Source organism: Diorhabda sublineata, chromosome 11 (assembly GCF_026230105.1).
Source record: "Diorhabda sublineata isolate icDioSubl1.1 chromosome 11, icDioSubl1.1, whole genome shotgun sequence".
Lineage (NCBI taxonomy): Eukaryota > Metazoa > Arthropoda > Insecta > Coleoptera > Chrysomelidae > Diorhabda > Diorhabda sublineata.
In genome coordinates, this window is record NC_079484.1 from 359,254 (window position 1) to 380,896 (window position 21,643).

General features: G+C 31.0%; 1 protein-coding gene across 1 annotated transcript in view; it reads left to right on the forward strand.

Annotated features, from left to right (window-relative positions):
- LOC130450394 (transducin-like enhancer protein 4) overlaps window positions 1-21,643 on the forward strand; it is a 156,817-nt gene that overhangs the window by 23,234 nt on the left and 111,940 nt on the right. The window contains exons 2-3 of the mRNA XM_056788768.1: window positions 17,758-17,855; window positions 19,327-19,501. Coding sequence (XP_056644746.1) covers window positions 17,758-17,855; window positions 19,327-19,501 — 273 coding nt within the window. The remainder of the gene's footprint in view (window positions 1-17,757; window positions 17,856-19,326; window positions 19,502-21,643) is intronic.

The window sequence follows — 21,643 nt, forward strand, 5'->3', positions numbered from 1 at the left end:
CAAAGTTGAGTTTTCTTATTTGATGTTTCAGAAATGACATGATCCCATAACTTTGCTTATAACTTTCCTACCATCAAACTTAGAGTTTAATATTGAGGCTCTATCCAAAAAGGAAGAGTTGCTTCATAAATAGTGATAATTTAGAAATTTTATTTCAACTGTTTTTCGAGATACAAGCCCACAAAGTTGAGTTTTCTTATTTGATGTTTCAGAAATGACATGATCCCATAACTTTGCTTATAACTTTCCTACCATCAAACTTAGAGTTTAATATTGAGGCTCTATCCAAAAAGAAAGAATTGCTTCACAAATAGTGATAATTTAGAAATTTTATTCCAACTGGTTTTCGAGATACAAGCCCACAAAGTTGAGTTTTCTTATTTGATGTTTCAGAAATGACATGATCCCATAACTTTGCTTATAACTTTCCTACCATCAAACTTAGAGTTTAATATTGAGGCTCTATCCAAAAAGGAAGAGTTGCTTCACAAATAGTGATAATTTAGAAATTTTATTTCAACTGGTTTTCGAGATACGAGCCCACAAAGTTGAGTTTTCTTATTTGATGTTTCAGAAATGACATGATCCCATAACTTTGCTTATAACTTTCCTACCATCAAACTTAGAGTTTTATATTGAGGCTCTATCCAAAAAGGAAGAATTGCTTCACAAATAGTGATAATTTCGAAATTTTATTTCAACTGGTTTTGGAGATACAAGCCCACAAAGTTGAGTTTGTTTCAAAAATGACATGATCCCATAACTTTGCTTATAACTTTCCTACCATCAAACTTAGAGTTTAATATTGAGGCTCTATCCAAAAAGAAAGAATTGCTTCACAAATAGTGATAATTTAGAAATTTTATTCCAACTGGTTTTCGAGATACAAGCCCACAAAGTTGAGTTTTCTTATTTGATGTTTCAGAAATGACATGATCCCATAACTTTGCTTATAACTTTCCTACCATCAAACTTAGAGTTTAATATTGAGGCTCTATCCAAAAAGGAAGAGTTGCTTCATAAATAGTGATAATTTAGAAATTTTATTTCAACTGTTTTTCGAGATACAAGCCCACAAAGTTGAGTTTTCTTATTTGATGTTTCAGAAATGACATGATCCCATAACTTTGCTTATAACTTTTCTACCATCAAACTTAGAGTTTTATATTGAAGCTCTATCCAAATATGAGGAATTGCTTCAAAAATAGTGATACTTTCGAACTTTTATTTCAACTGGTTTTCGAGATACGAGCCCACAAAGTTGAGTTTTCTTATTTGATGTTTCAGAAATGACATGATCCCATAACTTTGCTTATAACTTTCCTACCATCAAACTTAGAGTTTTATATTGAGGCTCTATCCAAAAAGGAAGAATTGCTTCACAAATAGTGATAATTTCGAAATTTTATTTCAACTGGTTTTGGAGATACAAGCCCACAAAGTTGAGTTTGTTTCAAAAATGACATGATCCCATAACTTTGCTTATAACTTTCCTACCATCAAACTTAGAATTTAATATTGAGGCTCTATCCAAAAAGGAAGAGTTGCTTCATAAATAGTGATAATTTAGAAATTTTATTCCAACTGGTTTTCGAGATACAAGCCCACAAAGTTGAGTTTTCTTATTTGATGTTTCAGAAATGACTTGATCCCATAACTTTCCTCATAACTTTTCTACCATCAAACTTAGAGTTTTATATTGAGGCTCTATCCAAAAAGGAAGAATTTCTTCACAAATAGTGATAATTTCGAAATTTTATTTCAACTGGTTTTCGAGATACAAGCCCACAAAGTTGAGTTTTCTTATTTGATGTTTCAGAAATGACATGATCCCATAACTTTGCTCATAACTTTTCTACCATCAAACTTAGAGTTTTATATTGAAGCTCTATCCAAATATGAGGAATTGCTTCAAAAATAGTGATAATTTAGAAATTTTATTCCAACTGTTTTTCGAGATACAAGCCCGCAAAGTTGAGTTTTCTTATTTGATGTTTCAGAAATGACATGATCCCATAACTTTGCTTATAACTTTCCTACCATCAAACTTAGAATTTAATATTGAGGCTCTATCCAAAAAGGAAGAGTTGCTTCACAAATAGTGATAATTTCGAAATTTTATTCCAACTGGTTTTCGAGATACAAGCCCACAAAGTTGAGTTTTCTTATTTGATGTTTCAGAAATGACATGATCCCATAACTTTGCTTATAACTTTCCTACCATCAAACTTAGAGTTTAATATTGAGGCTCTATCCAAAAAGGAAGAATTGCTTCACAAGTAGTGATAATTTCGAAATTTTATTCCAACTGGTTTTCGAGATACAAGCCCACAAAGTTGAGTTTTCTTATTTGATGTTTCAGAAATGACATGATCCCATAACTTTGCTCATAACTTTTCTACCATCAAACTTAGAGTTTTATATTGAAGCTCTATCCAAATATGAGGAATTGCTTCAAAAATAGTGATAATTTAGAAATTTTATTCCAACTGTTTTTCGAGATACAAGCCCGCAAAGTTGAGTTTTCTTATTTGATGTTTCAGAAATGACATGATCCCATAACTTTGCTTATAACTTTCCTACCATCAAACTTAGAATTTAATATTGAGGCTCTATCCAAAAAGGAAGAGTTGCTTCACAAATAGTGATAATTTCGAAATTTTATTCCAACTGGTTTTCGAGATACAAGCCCACAAAGTTGAGTTTTCTTATTTGATGTTTCAGAAATGACATGATCCCATAACTTTGCTTATAACTTTCCTACCATCAAACTTAGAGTTTAATATTGAGGCTCTATCCAAAAAGGAAGAATTGCTTCACAAGTAGTGATAATTTCGAAATTTTATTCCAACTGGTTTTCGAGATACAAGCCCACAAAGTTGAGTTTTCTTATTTGATGTTTCAGAAATGACATGATCCCATAACTTTGCTCATAACTTTTCTACCATCAAACTTAGAGTTTTATATTGAAGCTCTATCCAAATATGAGGAATTGCTTCAAAAATAGTGATAATTTAGAAATTTTATTCCAACTGTTTTTCGAGATACAAGCCCGCAAAGTTGAGTTTTCTTATTTGATGTTTCAAAAATGACATGATCCCATAACTTTGCTTATAACTTTCCTACCATCAAACTTAGAATTTAATATTGAGGCTCTATCCAAAAAGGAAGAGTTGCTTCACAAATAGTGATAATTTAGAAATTTTATTCCAACTGGTTTTCGAGATACAAGCCCACAAAGTTGAGTTTTCTTATTTGATGTTTCAGAAATGACATGATCCCATAACTTTGCTTATAACTTTCCTACCATCAAACTTAGAATTTAATATTGAGGCTCTATCCAAAAAGGAAGAATTGCTTCACAAGTAGTGATAATTTCGAAATTTTATTCCAACTGGTTTTCGAGATACAAGCCCACAAAGTTGAGTTTTCTTATTTGATGTTTCAGAAATGACATGATCCCATAACTTTGCTCATAACTTTTCTACCATCAAACTTAGAGTTTTATATTGAAGCTCTATCCAAATATGAGGAATTGCTTCAAAAATAGTGATAATTTAGAAATTTTATTCCAACTGTTTTTCGAGATACAAGCCCGCAAAGTTGAGTTTTCTTATTTGATGTTTCAGAAATGACATGATCCCATAACTTTGCTTATAACTTTCCTACCATCAAACTTAGAATTTAATATTGAGGCTCTATCCAAAAAGGAAGAGTTGCTTCACAAATAGTGATAATTTCGAAATTTTATTCCAACTGGTTTTCGAGATACAAGCCCACAAAGTTGAGTTTTCTTATTTGATGTTTCAGAAATGACATGATCCCATAACTTTGCTTATAACTTTCCTACCATCAAACTTAGAGTTTAATATTGAGGCTCTATCCAAAAAGGAAGAATTGCTTCACAAGTAGTGATAATTTCGAAATTTTATTCCAACTGGTTTTCGAGATACAAGCCCACAAAGTTGAGTTTTCTTATTTGATGTTTCAGAAATGACATGATCCCATAACTTTGCTCATAACTTTTCTACCATCAAACTTAGAGTTTTATATTGAAGCTCTATCCAAATATGAGGAATTGCTTCAAAAATAGTGATAATTTAGAAATTTTATTCCAACTGTTTTTCGAGATACAAGCCCGCAAAGTTGAGTTTTCTTATTTGATGTTTCAAAAATGACATGATCCCATAACTTTGCTTATAACTTTCCTACCATCAAACTTAGAATTTAATATTGAGGCTCTATCCAAAAAGGAAGAGTTGCTTCACAAATAGTGATAATTTAGAAATTTTATTCCAACTGGTTTTCGAGATACAAGCCCACAAAGTTGAGTTTTCTTATTTAATGTTTCAGAAATGACATGATCCCATAACTTTGCTTATAACTTTCCTACCATCAAACTTAGAGTTTTATATTGAGGCTCTATCCGAAAAGGAAGAATTGCTTCACAAATAGTGATAATTTCGAAATTTTATTCCAACTGGTTTTCGAGATACAAGCCCACAAAGTTGAGTTTTCTTATTTGATGTTTCAGAAATGACATGATCCCATAACTTTGCTTATAACTTTCCTACCATCAAACTTAGAGTTTAATATTGAGGCTCTATCCAAAAAGGAAGAATTGCTTCACAAGTAGTGATAATTTCGAAATTTTATTCCAACTGGTTTTCGAGATACAAGCCCACAAAGTTGAGTTTTCTTATTTGATGTTTCAGAAATGACATGATCCCATAACTTTGCTTATAACTTTTCTACCATCAAACTTAGAGTTTTATATTGAAGCTCTATCCAAATATGAGGAATTGCTTCAAAAATAGTGATACTTTCGAACTTTTATTTCAACTGGTTTTCGAGATACGAGCCCACAAAGTTGAGTTTTCTTATTTGATGTTTCAGAAATGACATGATCCCATAACTTTGCTTATAACTTTCCTACCATCAAACTTAGAGTTTTATATTGAGGCTCTATCCAAAAAGGAAGAATTGCTTCACAAATAGTGATAATTTCGAAATTTTATTTCAACTGGTTTTGGAGATACAAGCCCACAAAGTTGAGTTTGTTTCAAAAATGACATGATCCCATAACTTTGCTTATAACTTTCCTACCATCAAACTTAGAATTTAATATTGAGGCTCTATCCAAAAAGGAAGAGTTGCTTCATAAATAGTGATAATTTAGAAATTTTATTCCAACTGGTTTTCGAGATACAAGCCCACAAAGTTGAGTTTTCTTATTTGATGTTTCAGAAATGACTTGATCCCATAACTTTCCTCATAACTTTTCTACCATCAAACTTAGAGTTTTATATTGAGGCTCTATCCAAAAAGGAAGAATTTCTTCACAAATAGTGATAATTTCGAAATTTTATTTCAACTGGTTTTCGAGATACGAGCCCACAAAGTTGAGTTTTCTTATTTGATGTTTCAGAAATGACTTGATCCCATAACTTTCCTCATAACTTTTCTACCATCAAACTTAGAGTTTTATATTGAGGCTCTATCCGAAAAGGAAGAATTGCTTCACAAATAGTGATAATTTCGAAATTTTATTCCAACTGGTTTTCGAGATACAAGCCCACAAAGTTGAGTTTTCTTATTTGATGTTTCAGAAATGACATGATCCCATAACTTTGCTTATAACTTTCCTACCATCAAACTTAGAGTTTAATATTGAGGCTCTATCCAAAAAGGAAGAATTGCTTCACAAGTAGTGATAATTTCGAAATTTTATTCCAACTGGTTTTCGAGATACAAGCCCACAAAGTTGAGTTTTCTTATTTGATGTTTCAGAAATGACATGATCCCATAACTTTGCTTATAACTTTTCTACCATCAAACTTAGAGTTTTATATTGAAGCTCTATCCAAATATGAGGAATTGCTTCAAAAATAGTGATACTTTCGAACTTTTATTTCAACTGGTTTTCGAGATACGAGCCCACAAAGTTGAGTTTTCTTATTTGATGTTTCAGAAATGACATGATCCCATAACTTTGCTTATAACTTTCCTACCATCAAACTTAGAGTTTTATATTGAGGCTCTATCCAAAAAGGAAGAATTGCTTCACAAATAGTGATAATTTCGAAATTTTATTTCAACTGGTTTTGGAGATACAAGCCCACAAAGTTGAGTTTGTTTCAAAAATGACATGATCCCATAACTTTGCTTATAACTTTCCTACCATCAAACTTAGAATTTAATATTGAGGCTCTATCCAAAAAGGAAGAGTTGCTTCATAAATAGTGATAATTTAGAAATTTTATTCCAACTGGTTTTCGAGATACAAGCCCACAAAGTTGAGTTTTCTTATTTGATGTTTCAGAAATGACTTGATCCCATAACTTTCCTCATAACTTTTCTACCATCAAACTTAGAGTTTTATATTGAGGCTCTATCCAAAAAGGAAGAATTTCTTCACAAATAGTGATAATTTCGAAATTTTATTTCAACTGGTTTTCGAGATACGAGCCCACAAAGTTGAGTTTTCTTATTTGATGTTTCAGAAATGACTTGATCCCATAACTTTCCTCATAACTTTTCTACCATCAAACTTAGAGTTTTATATTGAGGCTCTATCCAAAAAGGAAGAATTTCTTCACAAATAGTGATAATTTCGAAATTTTATTTCAACTGGTTTTCGAAATACGAGCCCACAAAGTTGAGTTTTCTTATTTGATGTTTCAGAAATGACATGAACCCATAACTTTGCTTATAACTTTCCTACCATCAAACTTAGAGTTTAATATTGAGGCTCTATCCAAAAAGGAAGAATTTCTTCACAAATAGTGATAATTTCGAAATTTTATTTCAACTGGTTTTCGAAATACGAGCCCACAAAGTTGAGTTTTCTTATTTGATGTTTCAGAAATGACATGAACCCATAACTTTGCTTATAACTTTCCTACCATCAAACTTAGAGTTTAATATTGAGGCTCTATCCAAAAAGGAAGAATTTCTTCACAAATAGTGATAATTTCGAAATTTTATTTCAAGTGGTTTTCGAGATACGAGCCCACAAAGTTGAGTTTTCTTATTTGATGTTTCAGAAATGACATGAACCCATAACTTTGCTTATAACTTTCCTACCATCAAACTTAGAGTTTAATATTGAGGCTCTATCCAAAAAGGAAGAATTTCTTCACAAATAGTGATAATTTCGAAATTTTATTTCAAGTGGTTTTCGAGATACGAGCCCACAAAGTTGAGTTTTCTTATTTGATGTTTCAGAAATGACATGAACCCATAACTTTGCTTATAACTTTCCTACCATCAAACTTAGAGTTTAATATTGAGGCTCTATCCAAAAAGGAAGAATTTCTTCACAAATAGTGATAATTTCGAAATTTTATTTCAAGTGGTTTTCGAGATACGAGCCCACAAAGTTGAGTTTTCTTATTTGATGTTTCAGAAATGACATGAACCCATAACTTTGCTTATAACTTTCCTACCATCAAACTTAGAGTTTAATATTGAGGCTCTATCCAAAAAGGAAGAATTTCTTCACAAATAGTGATAATTTCGAAATTTTATTTCAACTGGTTTTCGAAATACGAGCCCACAAAGTTGAGTTTTCTTATTTGATGTTTCAGAAATGACATGAACCCATAACTTTGCTTATAACTTTCCTACCATCAAACTTAGAGTTTAATATTGAGGCTCTATCCAAAAAGGAAGAATTTCTTCACAAATAGTGATAATTTCGAAATTTTATTTCAAGTGGTTTTCGAGATACGAGCCCACAAAGTTGAGTTTTCTTATTTTCTGTTTCAGAAATGACTCGATCCCACAACTTTCTTCATAATTTTTCTACCATCAAACTCAGTGTTTCTGAACAAAAATTTTCGTATAATTAATCAAAATTGTTGGTTGTTTTTCCATTTAGATGCCAACCTACTTAATTTTCCATTCAAACAACAAAAACCATTCAACATTCGAAAGTATTCATTCTACCAATTCGGTAAATATTAATATTATACAGATAATGGGAAAAATCATTGTTTTACATCGTTTGCTTAAATGTCGCAATAATTGTTTTCGTTAGTAACTGAACCGTCTACCAGTGTCGGAGACATGCTTATTAAATCGGGGTGTATCTGTTATGGTTCGATTATGAGAATTAAATGTTATTTACTTAGTAATAGTATACGTGATTAGTAATTACATCATGAATTGATACGGATTACGTATATTGATTATATAATGCGTTCATTATAAACTACATACGAGGTGTGGTTAATAACAATCGAAAATCTAGTTGTACCCAGAAACATTTTAATTTCGATGCTGCCATAGATTTTTTTTTGTTAAATAAGACGGTACGTCGAAGATTTTCATTTAAATTACTAAATTTATAAACACAGTGATAAAAAAACAAACAAATTCAATAAAATATTAAAGTAAAATTGTATTCTACGTTACGTTCAAGTTTGAAGTATCCGTTTCACTGTATTTCTATGGAATTGTTTCACGTTTTTTCGTAACGACACTGGTATTTGTGTTTTCTTTAATGTGGAACCCACATAAATCTCATAAACACTTTAATAAAATGATAAGATCAAATAATGTCGGAACACAACAAATATTTGACGTTTTTTCCTTATCGCAATATGGTGGTTCAATAGACTATTAACTTAGATTAACACGAAACTTTTATTATATTATTTTTCACACCAACACCCTATTTGATACGACTTTGACGCCGTTGAAAAGTAAAATATCGTAACTATTAGAACGATTATTATTATAACTTTAATTTCTTTGATGTCAACTGTCACTTGTCGCTAATGTTTCACGGAATAAATCAGATCATAGATATCCGACCATGAAACACAGAACTGTCTAATTGTAATGTTGGTTGCCTACTAATACATTAATACTTCTACGAATTAAACAATTACCGGAATTTGAAATTGTCACTAATGTTTCACGGAATAAATCGGATCATAGATATCCGATCATAAAACACAGAACTGTCTAATTGTAATGTTGGTTGCCTACTAATACATTAATACGTCTACGAACTAAATAATTATTATTAGTTTTTACTGGAATTTGAAAGTAATTTCAAAAATGGATTAAATTAATTACGTATTTTATTAATTCGGTAAAGGTTCTTATTTCAATAATCAAAATTTGATAACTACTAACAAAATTCAGTCGCCAGTCATTAGAACGTTGTGAAAGGTAGAGGGATGTAGGTATGTTGGTTAGTCCTATAACGTGTTGTTTTATTTGAGATTTTTAAATGAATTAATTAAAAGGATGTTTTTAATAAAACGGTTTCTGTATCGTTCGGTCGGTAGAGGGAGGCGATAGTGCGAAACGAGGTTGTATTTCTTCGCTCCATAGAACCGCAACTAATTCGATAGTTACTTTTTTTTTTTTTTTTTTTAATTTCGAACTGATATTGTTTACGCGGTGTTTCAAACCGTAACGATAATCATTCAACTTTGACTTCAATTATTTCTCGTCGGGGTTTTTTTTTCGTATTCACACTTTCCATTTCTAAAAATTCTGTAATCCAAAAAAAAAAAATAATTTGGAAAAAAAACACGTAGAATAATTTTTTTCGTAACCAGTCTCGTTATTTATTAGCCGGACCTCGTATAATCGAACTTGTATCAATATAACAATGGTATTCACGGTCGAGTGCACTCGCACGTAAAAGAAATTAGCTTTAAATAGCTGTTACCGTAATTAGTTAGATTGTACAGCTAGACCGAAAGCAAAAACAAACCGTTCGAAAATTGTTTAATGATACTTTTAACACTTTTCGAGGTTCACTTAGGGCGTTGACACAATTTGATGGTTTAATGTCTTCGAATAATAAATTCAGTTGATGGAACTTTTCCCGTACGTACGTATATACGAGGATGATCCAATAAGTACCCGGTCTGATGGCCCCGGTACTTTTTGAATCGTCCTCGTATATGTTTATGAGGAATATTTAAAAAAACCTCGTATAAAAAGGGACTAAAACCTATAATTTTACTTCGGCGAAAAAAATTTGTATTGTAAAGACCCCAAGAGTTTGTACCGAATAACTTTTTTCGAAAAAAGGTTCCTCGAAATCGGTCATACACTTTAACAAAAACCTTTCTTTTGTATCACCCAAGATGTGGGTATTATATTGACGAATATAAAGATTTGTGACCCTTCCACAGGGACGTACTTACTACAAAAGTGATTAAATAAAAACAATAACTACTACAAACTAAAAAAAAAAAATCTTCTAGAATATTCTCGGAATGTTTTATTCAATTAAATCGAAACGCAGCTGCGGCTTTCCGTACTGTAAAGACCATACATCAGATCGTAGATAGCCCAAGACGTGTTTTCGAAAAGAATACAATGAATGCCTTCGAATAAATCGCAAATCTACTAAACGACGTTTTATATCCGATTTTTACTACTGTTAAATGACCTCGATTATATATATCTCGATTTAAATAATCGATAAATCGATATTCTCAACTATGACGTATCCATCACTTTTTAAACACGTAAGATAAAATGAGATACCCTCTACGTTTGTAGTTCAACTCTGTACTTTATTGTTTATAAACAGCTGACGAATTTCTGCGCGGAATGTTGGTGAAAAAATATTTTTAAAACTGGCAACAGCGCTTTTTACCGCTTGAATAAAACCGAAAAGGTCGAATTAACCATTTCAAAAGATGATATTTCAGTCCGCACGGAGCAGCAGTGGAAAAGAATAAAAAAAAATTGTTATTATACATTCACGGCTTGGGCGCGTAGTCACACCACGCAATATCATCAGTCATCACCCCCGGGAGGCGTCGTTATAATCACTTTGTAAGAATTACAGAGAGTTTTAACTGTCTTTGTACCAATAATTCTTTTGTGATCGTATATTTCAGTTTTAGAAAATTAACGTTATTATAATATATATAATTGTGTAGTAATTTTAATAATATTTAAGGAATAAAAAATTAATTTTACAAGTACCGGCAACCATTTATACATTTTTGACGTTTCGCCATCTAACTTTTTATTACTGAAACTCTCGATGACTTAGAACACGAGATCTTAGGGACGGCCATTTTTAATTTTGTAAGAATGTTTTCTTATACAGTTTCATCGTCTCTATTTTTATTTTTTACCGTATAAATAATATACTTTATTGTATATTAATATACAATAAAACTTATTTTATTGTTCCTCTTCAATTAAATATTTAGCTTTATTTACATTTGGCAACGTCTCCGATAGGTCACATACACGTATGTCTTGAATATATTCTTTTTACCCACGTAAAAATCATTGTTTGTTAATAACTATGTATAATAGGAAATGTATTCAATAAATAATGAAAAAATTCCATTATGCACCAATTCAATATTGAGACAAGTTTTAAATGAATAAAGTTAAGACTTGCACTTGATTATGGTATACAAAATGGCGGGAGATTTGTTCGAGTTATCTTATAGATATAGCGTAACTTAAAACTAATGTATTTTTAAAACATTTTTCAGTTAAGACGAAGATATTTGTACTAATTTTATAGTCAATAAGATAAAGAATTAGAAACGTAAATACAATTAATACTTAATACACAGTAAAATTAAGTCTAGAAAGTTGGTAACACTTCACGATGTTGTCATTTGTCATTGTTCGCTTTTCGTTCTAGTTTTATTTAATTTATATGAAATTGGTTGTTTTTTAACTATTTGTTAGATTTGTGGGTACGATGAACGTTAAAATTAACCATAATGTGAAAAGGAATAGCTATCGCTTTCGTAAGTATTCTCTATTCATATTTACTTATCTAATAATTTAGGTAAAAACTTGAAACAACAGCTGTCGTCTATAAGAGCTTTTTATATTGAAAAATATACATTATGGCAACGGCGTTGTCTTTTATTTTATGTGTTTGATGTCTTTCTAACATAACAGCTCGTCTTCTTTTTCTATAATATACTTTTTCTACTAATTTATTTATAAAATAATTGATATCTGACTGGTTTATCTACCGGATTCTGTCGTCCAATTAATTTCGCATCAAACGAAAGAATAAAAATAAAAACGTCGCTATTCGATTTCACGCCAAACGACTAGTTTTTGTTTTTATGTACTCCCAATGTGAGAGCAACAAAGATTGTGTCGGCCACACCTCTTTATTCAACCTTGTTTCACACTACTGTTTTTTGTCGTGTTTTTTTTTCTCATTTTAGTTTTAATTGGCAAACGTTCTGCCGTAACGTATAACTACACATGTCCAATTCGTTAATAATTTAGAAAAAGTTTAATCACAGAAAATTGTATTTTCCACACAGAACATTTTATGGTATACAGGGTGTGGTAACAATGTTATCACTTATTCTAATTTAGTTTGTGTGTTCCTAAGATATCATTTAGAATGAAATTTTTTAATGTGGTTTAAACAATATTTAAAAACGCCACGTTGCCAGATCCAATTTTTCTAGTTTCTTAATATTATCGGTTTTGAAAGTTTATACGTGTACTAAAAAAGTAATTTTAAAGATAATTATATTTTTAAAACATATAAGTAGGGTTATTAAGATAAAATAAAAAAAATAACGACTTTTTTAAGTAATTTATTCATTCTAATGAGGCGATTTTCACTGTTTTTTATTTCGAAACTATTTACGTGTAATGATATTCTGTCTCTTATTATTTTTAATTTATATACACTTAATTTCTATTAATTTATTCATGAATGTCAATAATATACAGCGTTTTATAATAAAAAGTTCATTCGAGGGGCGTTTGGTATCTGTAAACAGATGAAAGGCGCCGCGCGAATTCGCCGAATTTTAAAATTCCATTGTGGTCGAACAGGGCCGGCCTAAGGATTTATCGTGCGTACGTATTATTGGTTAACCTCGTATATGGAATTATATTTCATTTCGAGATCGTTGGAATCGACAATATTATACAGGCACGAAACCTAAATTACTAACAAGGGAAACGGGACACGCATAAATTTATTTTATATTATTGTTTGACACGCAATTGTACATTATCACCTACTTACCGATAAGTTCGTAATTTAGAATGACGACTCCATTTTTGACGCACGCCAACGATAATATTTAAACGGAAAGTCGACGTATTCATAATAACCTCGGTCTAAACCTTTTTTTTGTAACCCGATTCAACGCCAGATCCAGTTTTATTCGCAGTTGTTTGCATACATTCGAAATAAATCCCGATACGGGGGCTGTTCGATAATTCGATATCTATCCAAATATTTTCGTTGGTATTTTGATTGATATAATCTGAAAAATTTACGGTCTTATAAATTTTTTATTTTTTTTTTTCAAATATTGCTTCACGGAGACGCAAATATTTATATATTCCGTGTTAGCTACGGGTTAATATTTATATTAAATATTTGTCGAGTTTATTACACTTTGATATGTTTACTTTATGTATACAAAGATAGGCAGCGAATCTAAAGGATTGACAGTAAAAAAATAAATCGTCATAAAGCCGTATTTTAATATAGGACGTAAATTTGAACTAATCAAAAAACAAACACGATTCCTATTATCTAAAAACTTACCCCGTACAATTGCACGCCTCCAAACTGCGCTTCGTATCATCGAACTAAACGTTTTCCTGCCAATAGATCTATGATCGAGATGCGTTCGTTTTGGACGAACGATTTAGTCAATACTCTTATTGAAAAACGCACCTCTTGGGGTGAAAATTGAGAGAAAATATCATAAAACTCTGTGGGTGGTAGAAGGATGTAGGTATATCGGTTTTTCCTAAAACGTTGTACAATTTAAGTCGGAATGGATTGGGGTAATTGAAGTTTTAATAGAAATACAATAGGAATGTAAACGTATTTTTACTATTTTTATGAAAAATGCTTCACAAATCTTGACGATTTATAATCCGTTGTTTTAAAAATGCGCCAATTCGAGTCGGGGAAATTTCAGGTAAACGAAAAGGTAGTCCGAGTACATAATACAACGACGCACCTCTTGGAAAATATCATAAAACTATGTGGGAGGTAGAAGGATGTAGGTATATTGGTTTTTCCTAAAACGTTATATAATTTAAATCGGAATGTAAACATATTTTTACTATTTTTATAAAGAATTCGATACAAATCTTGACGATTTATAATCCGTTGTTATAAAAATGCGCCAATTCGAGTCGGGGATATTTCAGGTAAACGAAAAGGTGGTTCGAGTACATAATACAACCTGTTATTCAGTATTTAAATCTACTTTGTAAAGTTGGACAATACAAACAGAATTAAAATGTTGAAAAAACAAAAATTTACGAGTTGTCTAATATTCAAGACAATCGCTAGCAAGTGGTTACAGAAATTTTATGGCGGAACATCCATACAAATACTTTTTAACTAAGAAAATTCTATACTAAAATAATGGAAAATATATTTCTATCGATAGTTTCCGTATTAAAAATTAATTTGTCCATTAAAGCGTATCATAAATATATAATTTGCAATTACCATTAATCTTTAATTAGACCGGAGTGAATTCGATGCAATTAGACCGAAAACACATTAACAACTATGTAAACAATCGATTAATTTATATCGAGATGTAAATTGTTTTTCGACGGTTTAATGATATTTAATTATTATTCGACGTGTATTACCATTAAAACTCTATTATTAAATAATTATTGTATCGTTGCACATTAATTTTTGTATCTCTGACGAATGTTCGAATATACACCGGTTTCTAGTTTGATGGACCTCGTCAGAACAACGTACTATCTTTTATCCAATAACTTTTCGTACGATTCTAATTATTCGACGGCCATTTTTAGCTTAAGCCACATTTCTGATTAGATCTGTCAAAATTTGACATAATAAACTGATGAAAAATTGTTTCTAAATATAAATCTAGTTTCAAAAGTGACCGTATGATAATTTTATATCGTAAATTTCGATGTAATACTACGTCAAATAAACAGTAAAATATTGTGTAGCAAAGTTTAGACGAGACTGCACGTCCTGCGAAGACTAGCAACTTCATTGAATAAAATTTTTCCCAAAATTTTCGTGTTTTCTTTTTTATACCATGTACTTTGGTACGACCCTCGTATATTACTAAAAATGGAGACTGTATCGAAAAGTAATTTTCGACTGACTTGTTTGGAGCAAACCGAAACGAGCGAAAAACAAGCTCGTTGTGTTCGCAGCGAATTAGTTTTTTTTTTGGTCGCCTATATACAAAAAAACTTCGTAGAAAAAAAATTAATTCTAGTTATTGACTTGGGTTAATGAACCGCAGATATTTTTAACTCGAAATATTCATTTAAATAACAATCGAGACATTCAATTATAAATACGTGATGTAAATAATTGAAATAACAAATTATCTATTCATTTTCAATTATATTATCGATTATATAATGATACAAGATGATAAATAATGAATATAGAGATGGGACATTCTAATGATAAATTTTCTCCAAATTTCCTTCGTTTTTTTCCTCGAAATCAACCACCACCGGTTGAAATATCGAAAAAAAAACAAGCAAATTGTAAATTGACAAAAAAAAAACGCACCTCACCTCTAAATTTTTAAATAAATAAAAAAAATTTCCGTTTACTAGATAAATTTGAGGTTATGTTACGATGAAATAGTTTTTCGCGCCTCCCTGTATATATATCGAAATAAATTTAAGAAAAAGTGACATTATGACGACGTAACCACGCTACGTTTTGAATTAGAATTAATGATAACCGCAAAACCACCGGACCGTACTAACCGCAGCAGCTCTAATCACCTCCAGTTAAACTTCCACGACCCTACTAGCATGTAATCCCATCGTTCACTTCATTTTGTCATTACCGAAGCCAGATAACTTTCATAGCGGACGGATCATTTGTTAAGATTCGAATTAAAACGTATCGAATTAAATTTTGCGCTTGTATGTATCGTGGATCGACTTTTATTTTATTTTTCGTTCTAAACGAATCTAATTTACTAGAAAATTTGATTTATTTACTAACACAAATCGTTTCGTATAAATCTGGCATCGCCGTTTAAATTTGACACAAGACTTTAAATAAACACGGTCACGAAATTTGAATCAAGATGGAAGTGAACGCAACGTTGCCGAATTCACTTAAATAAAATAGTACGAATTATCAACGTAGGTAGTGGAGTGTGTTCGAACTATCATGCACACTGTGATCCAAAAGATTTATTTTATTGTTGTTGTATTGTAAAAACTCTTTTTGTCGATAATAAATTAAAGACAAACGAATCACAAAGTTTTGTTTAGAATAAAAAAAAATCTTCCTTTATTGGAGTCAGCTTGGCAACATTGTCAGTATTATCAAATTATGACCGTTGTTGTTTAATATACGTCATTTTGTTGATAGTTCCATGATATTTCAATTGTATTTATGCGTTCTATTGTTGACAGTTGGTAAATTTTTATTTTAATCAAAATTATCACACGTTATATAAAGAGAAACAAATATTTCTTTATCGGTAAACATTCAAATTTCGATCGTAAACTAGGTACTTTTGAAATCGATATCGAATCCGAAGAATATTTATTGGTTAGGAAAACGATATGATGCAGCTTGTCTTGTGTTTACATTTCGGAATGGCCGAGAAATAATATTTGCTTAGACCAAATAAACACGTCGGTGACGTAATATCCGGCAGCTATTTTTCCACGACCTCTGCAAATATTTATACGAGGTTCATCAAGATATATAACCTGAACATAGAAAAAAAAACATTTTTTATATATAAATGTATTAATTGCTTATTGATATATCATTTATACTGTACACGATTATATTTTATGTTACGATGACGTTTACATTGTTGTCAGATTTTTATTTTTTCTGTAAACATAAATAAATATAATAAATGTTGAGTTTGAGGATTGTAAAAAGTATATTTTCAAGATGCAAATCGACGTTTATTATATATAAAATAATAAAACGCATCAAACAACGAAAACGTGATCGAACGGAAGCTTTTAGTCTCGACGTACACGTCTACTTCGGTATCTTGTAAAACATCTTGAGAACCAAACGCCGACCGATCGATCTCTGGTTTAGATAAACGATAAAAAAGACTTTTAGTCGTATACAGTTTCCTACCCGACCGATTTTATACCGTTATTCGTTATGAATTCGGCGATTCATCCCGTCCGAGATTAATATTTATTAAATATGGCAACGCCGCCGATTTTTCGCGTTTTATCTCGAAGTATTTCCGGGATAGCAGCTGTTATTCAAAAAAAAAAAAAAATCTACAATGGCCGCCATTCTACATTACAAAAACAAACCGAGTCCAAAGTAAATATACCGAGTATTCTTAGCACGCCGGACGCTTTATATTGACACGACAAATAGTAAATCTCGTACCTTAATCAATTCTCAAACATCGCCTCAAGTAAATATTAGTTTTTATGTATGTTGGTACTTTCCTCGTATATAAACAACGTTTTTCGTTGTTAACTTTGTTTAATTCTGACATAAATTGATTACGATTACGATATTTGGTTGTAAAAGTGATAGTTGCAAGGGGGAGCATGGAAAATTAGACGTATAGATGGTGGCATACCCATTAGGTTAAGCCACGAACCCGCCAACGGGTCCAGAACCCTGGAAACGCACTTATATATCGATTATTCGACTGATTTGTAACAACGAATTCGTTTCGACGAGACCGACGACAATGCGCGTGAAGTTGAGATATTCTGCTTTTTGATAGTTTCGATCTATTTGATGTCTCGGTTTTATTTTATTTTCAGGGACCACCGCAACCCGGTCAACCGTTCAAATTTACTGTCGGGGAATCGTGTGATAGAATAAAAGAAGAATTCAGTTTTCTTCAAGCCCAATACCACAAGTAAGTTGACGTATTTTCAAAATTTCTGAACGTCTTCTTTCGAATGAGTTTTTTTTTCAAAATTATTCGATGGTTTTTTTATAAAAATAAAGTGTTTTAATTGTACGAAATCGAAAATAATGAAAAATTGAAAAGTTCTTACGCGAAAAACACCGTTAACAATGAAAAAGTATGTAACTGTTATTTTGGAACTGGTATGAGAAGAAAGTAGTTCCCACCTCAATACTTATGTAATGAAGTGAATGATTTTTTTCAAAATTTCATTTCATTGGTGATCTAAATGTACCTAAAGGCAACTTGGCGTCAACAAAAAAAAATTTTGAAACTTTTTCATATCTTATAATTCACAAAAAAAAATCAACCAACAGATTGTTTTGGAGGTTTTTGGAGAAACATCGAATTGGACTGTTTTGGAACAGTCAAAACATCGATTTGGAGTGTCTACAACCAACAGATTGTTTTGGAGGTACCCCAATCAACAAAAACCCTTTTGGAACAGTCAAAACATCGAATTGGAGTGTCTACAACCAACAGATTGTTTTGGAGGTACCTCAATCAGCAAAAACCCGTTTGGAACAGTCAAAACATCGAATTGGACTGTTTTGGAACAGTCAAAACATCGATTTGGAGTGTCTACAACCAACAGATTGTTTTGGAGGTACCCCAATCAACAAAAACCCTTTTGGAACAGTCAAAACATCGAATTGGACTGTTTTGGAACAGTCAAAACATCGATTTGGAGTGTCTACAACCAACAGATTGTTTTGGAGGTACCCCAATCAACAAAAACCCTTTTGGAACAGTCAAAACATCGAATTGGAGTGTCTACAACCAACAGATTGTTTCGGAGATACCCCAATCAGCAAAAACCCTTTTGGAACAGTCAAAACATCGAATTGGACTGTTTTGGAACAGTCAAAACATCGATTTGGAGTGTCTACAACCAACAGATTGTTTTGGAGGTACCCCAATCAACAAAAACCCTTTTGGAACAGTCAAAACATCGAATTGGAGTGTCTACAACCAACAGATTGTTTTGGAGGTACCTCAATCAGCAAAAACCCGTTTGGAACAGTCAAAACATCGAATTGGACTGTTTTGGAACAGTCAAAACATCGATTTGGAGTGTCTACAACCAACAGATTGTTTTGGAGGTACCCCAATCAGCAAAAACCCTTTTGGAACAGTCAAAACATCGAATTGGACTGTTTTGGAACAGTCAAAACATCGATTTGGAGTGTCTACAACCAACAGATTGTTTTGGAGGTACCCCAATCAGCAAAAACCCTTTTGGAACAGTCAAAACATCGAATTTATATGTGTAATCCTTTTTTTCCTACAATTAAATAAGCGGTTAATGCGTTTTTGAGGTACCTCAATCACAATACAAAATTTTACATCGAATTATAAATATACGTCAACTAATTTTGAAAAATATATCACGGATAATATTATTTTTTTTTTGTTCCAGTTTAAAATTAGAATGTGAAAAATTAGCCAGCGAAAAAATAGAGATCCAAAGACATTACGTAATGGTAAGTAATATTTACAATTATTATAATTTGTATGACTCTAATAATCGCGTGATCAAAATTTTTTTCAACTTTAACGCTTTATATCTCGCCAAATATGTCGAAAAAAACGCCGTTTTTCATAAATACTTCCTTCTAAATCTAATATAATATCTTTTTATCAATATCACACAGTTTTTAAAACATTTTTCCCTATTTATATCGATAAATATTGAATTTCAACAATTTTATAACACAAATATAGAAAAAAAAATCACATATTTCCGAACAACATTAATTTCATATCCATTATTCGGTAGTTTGTATGTACGTAGTAAGCTAATCCTACTCGATTGCGCCAATTATGTTCCTAATTGACGTAGCGGAAAAATTTTACGGTAGAATCAACTACGAAATCCTGATTGGCGCTGTCGAATAAACATTATGTTTTGAGTTAATAAAAAGAGAAGCGGTTTTTCGAAACGCGGCATTTACTGCATCGTACATTAAAATTTGAAACGATTTAATCCTTTTCAATTACACCCCGGCTCGATATTCGTTAATGCCGAATTTCGGAAAATTGATTCGATGAGTGTCGACGTTTCGGATTTACATAATAAATGGATCATCCTGTCTGTAGTACTTTGAAATGACAATTTTTAACCAAAATATTTATCATCCACATTAGTTATTAACCCTGTATACACATAAACGTAATTTACGTATCACGAAATTTAAATGTATCTAAATTTCCTAAATACGACTCTGTTTTCTTATCACTTAATGAGACAATCCACACAAAATTTACCAGTTTCAATATTTTCATAAAATATATAATAATTATTAACCCTGTATACGTAATTTCCTGAATACGACTCTGTTTTCTTATCACTTAATGAGACAATCCACACAAAATTTACCAGTTTCAATATTTTCATTAAATATATAATAATTATTAACCCTGTATACGTAATTTCCTAAATACGACTCTGTTTTCTTATCACTTAATGAGACAATCCACACAAAATTTACCAGTTTCAATATTTTCATAAAATATATAATAATTATTAACCCTGTATACGTAATTTCCTGAATACGACTCTGTTTTCTTATCACTTAATGAGACAATCCACAAAAAATTTACCAGTTTCAATATTTTCATAAAATATATAATAATTATTAACCCTGTATACGTAATTTCCTGAATACGACTCTGTTTTCTTATCACTTAATGAGACAATCCACACAAAATTTACCAGTTTCAATATTTTCATAAAATATATAATAATTATTAACCCTGTATACGTAATTTCCTGAATACGACTCTGTTTTCTTATCACTTAATGAGACAATCCACAAAAAATTTACCAGTTTCAATATTTTCATAAAATATATAATAATTATTAACCCTGTATACGTAATTTCCTGAATACGACTCTGTTTTCTTATCACTTAATGAGACAATCCACAAAAAATTAACCAGTTTCAATATTTTCATAAAATATATAATAATTATTAACCCTGTATACGTAATTTCCTGAATACGACTCTGTTTTCTTATCACTCAATGAGACAATCCACACAAAATTTACCAGTTTCAATATTTTCATTAAATATATAATAATTATTAACCCTGTATACGTAATTTCCTGAATACGACTCTGTTTTCTTATCACTTAATGAGACAATCCACACAAAATTTACCAGCTTCAATATTTTCATAAAATATATAATAATTATTAACCCTGTATACGTAATTTCCTGAATACGACTCTGTTTTCTTATCACTCAATGAGACAATCCACACAAAATTTACCAGTTTCAATATTTTCATTAAATATATAATAATTATTAACCCTGTATACGTAATTTCCTGAATACGACTCTGTTTTCTTATCACTCAATGAGACAATCCACACAAAATTTACCAGTTTCAATATTTTCATAAAATATATAATAATTATTAACCCTGTATACGTAATTTCCTGAATACGACTCTGTTTTCTTATCACTTAATGAGACAATCCACACAAAATTTACCAGTTTCAATATTTTCATAAAATATATAATAATTATTAACCCTGTATACGTAATTTCCTGAATACGACTCTGTTTTCTTATCACTTAATGAGACAATCCACACAAAATTTACCAGTTTCAATATTTTCATAAAATATATAATAATTATTAACCCTGTATACGTAATTTCCTAAATACGACTCTGTTTTCTTATCACTTAATGAGACAATCCACACAAAATTTACCAGTTTCAATATT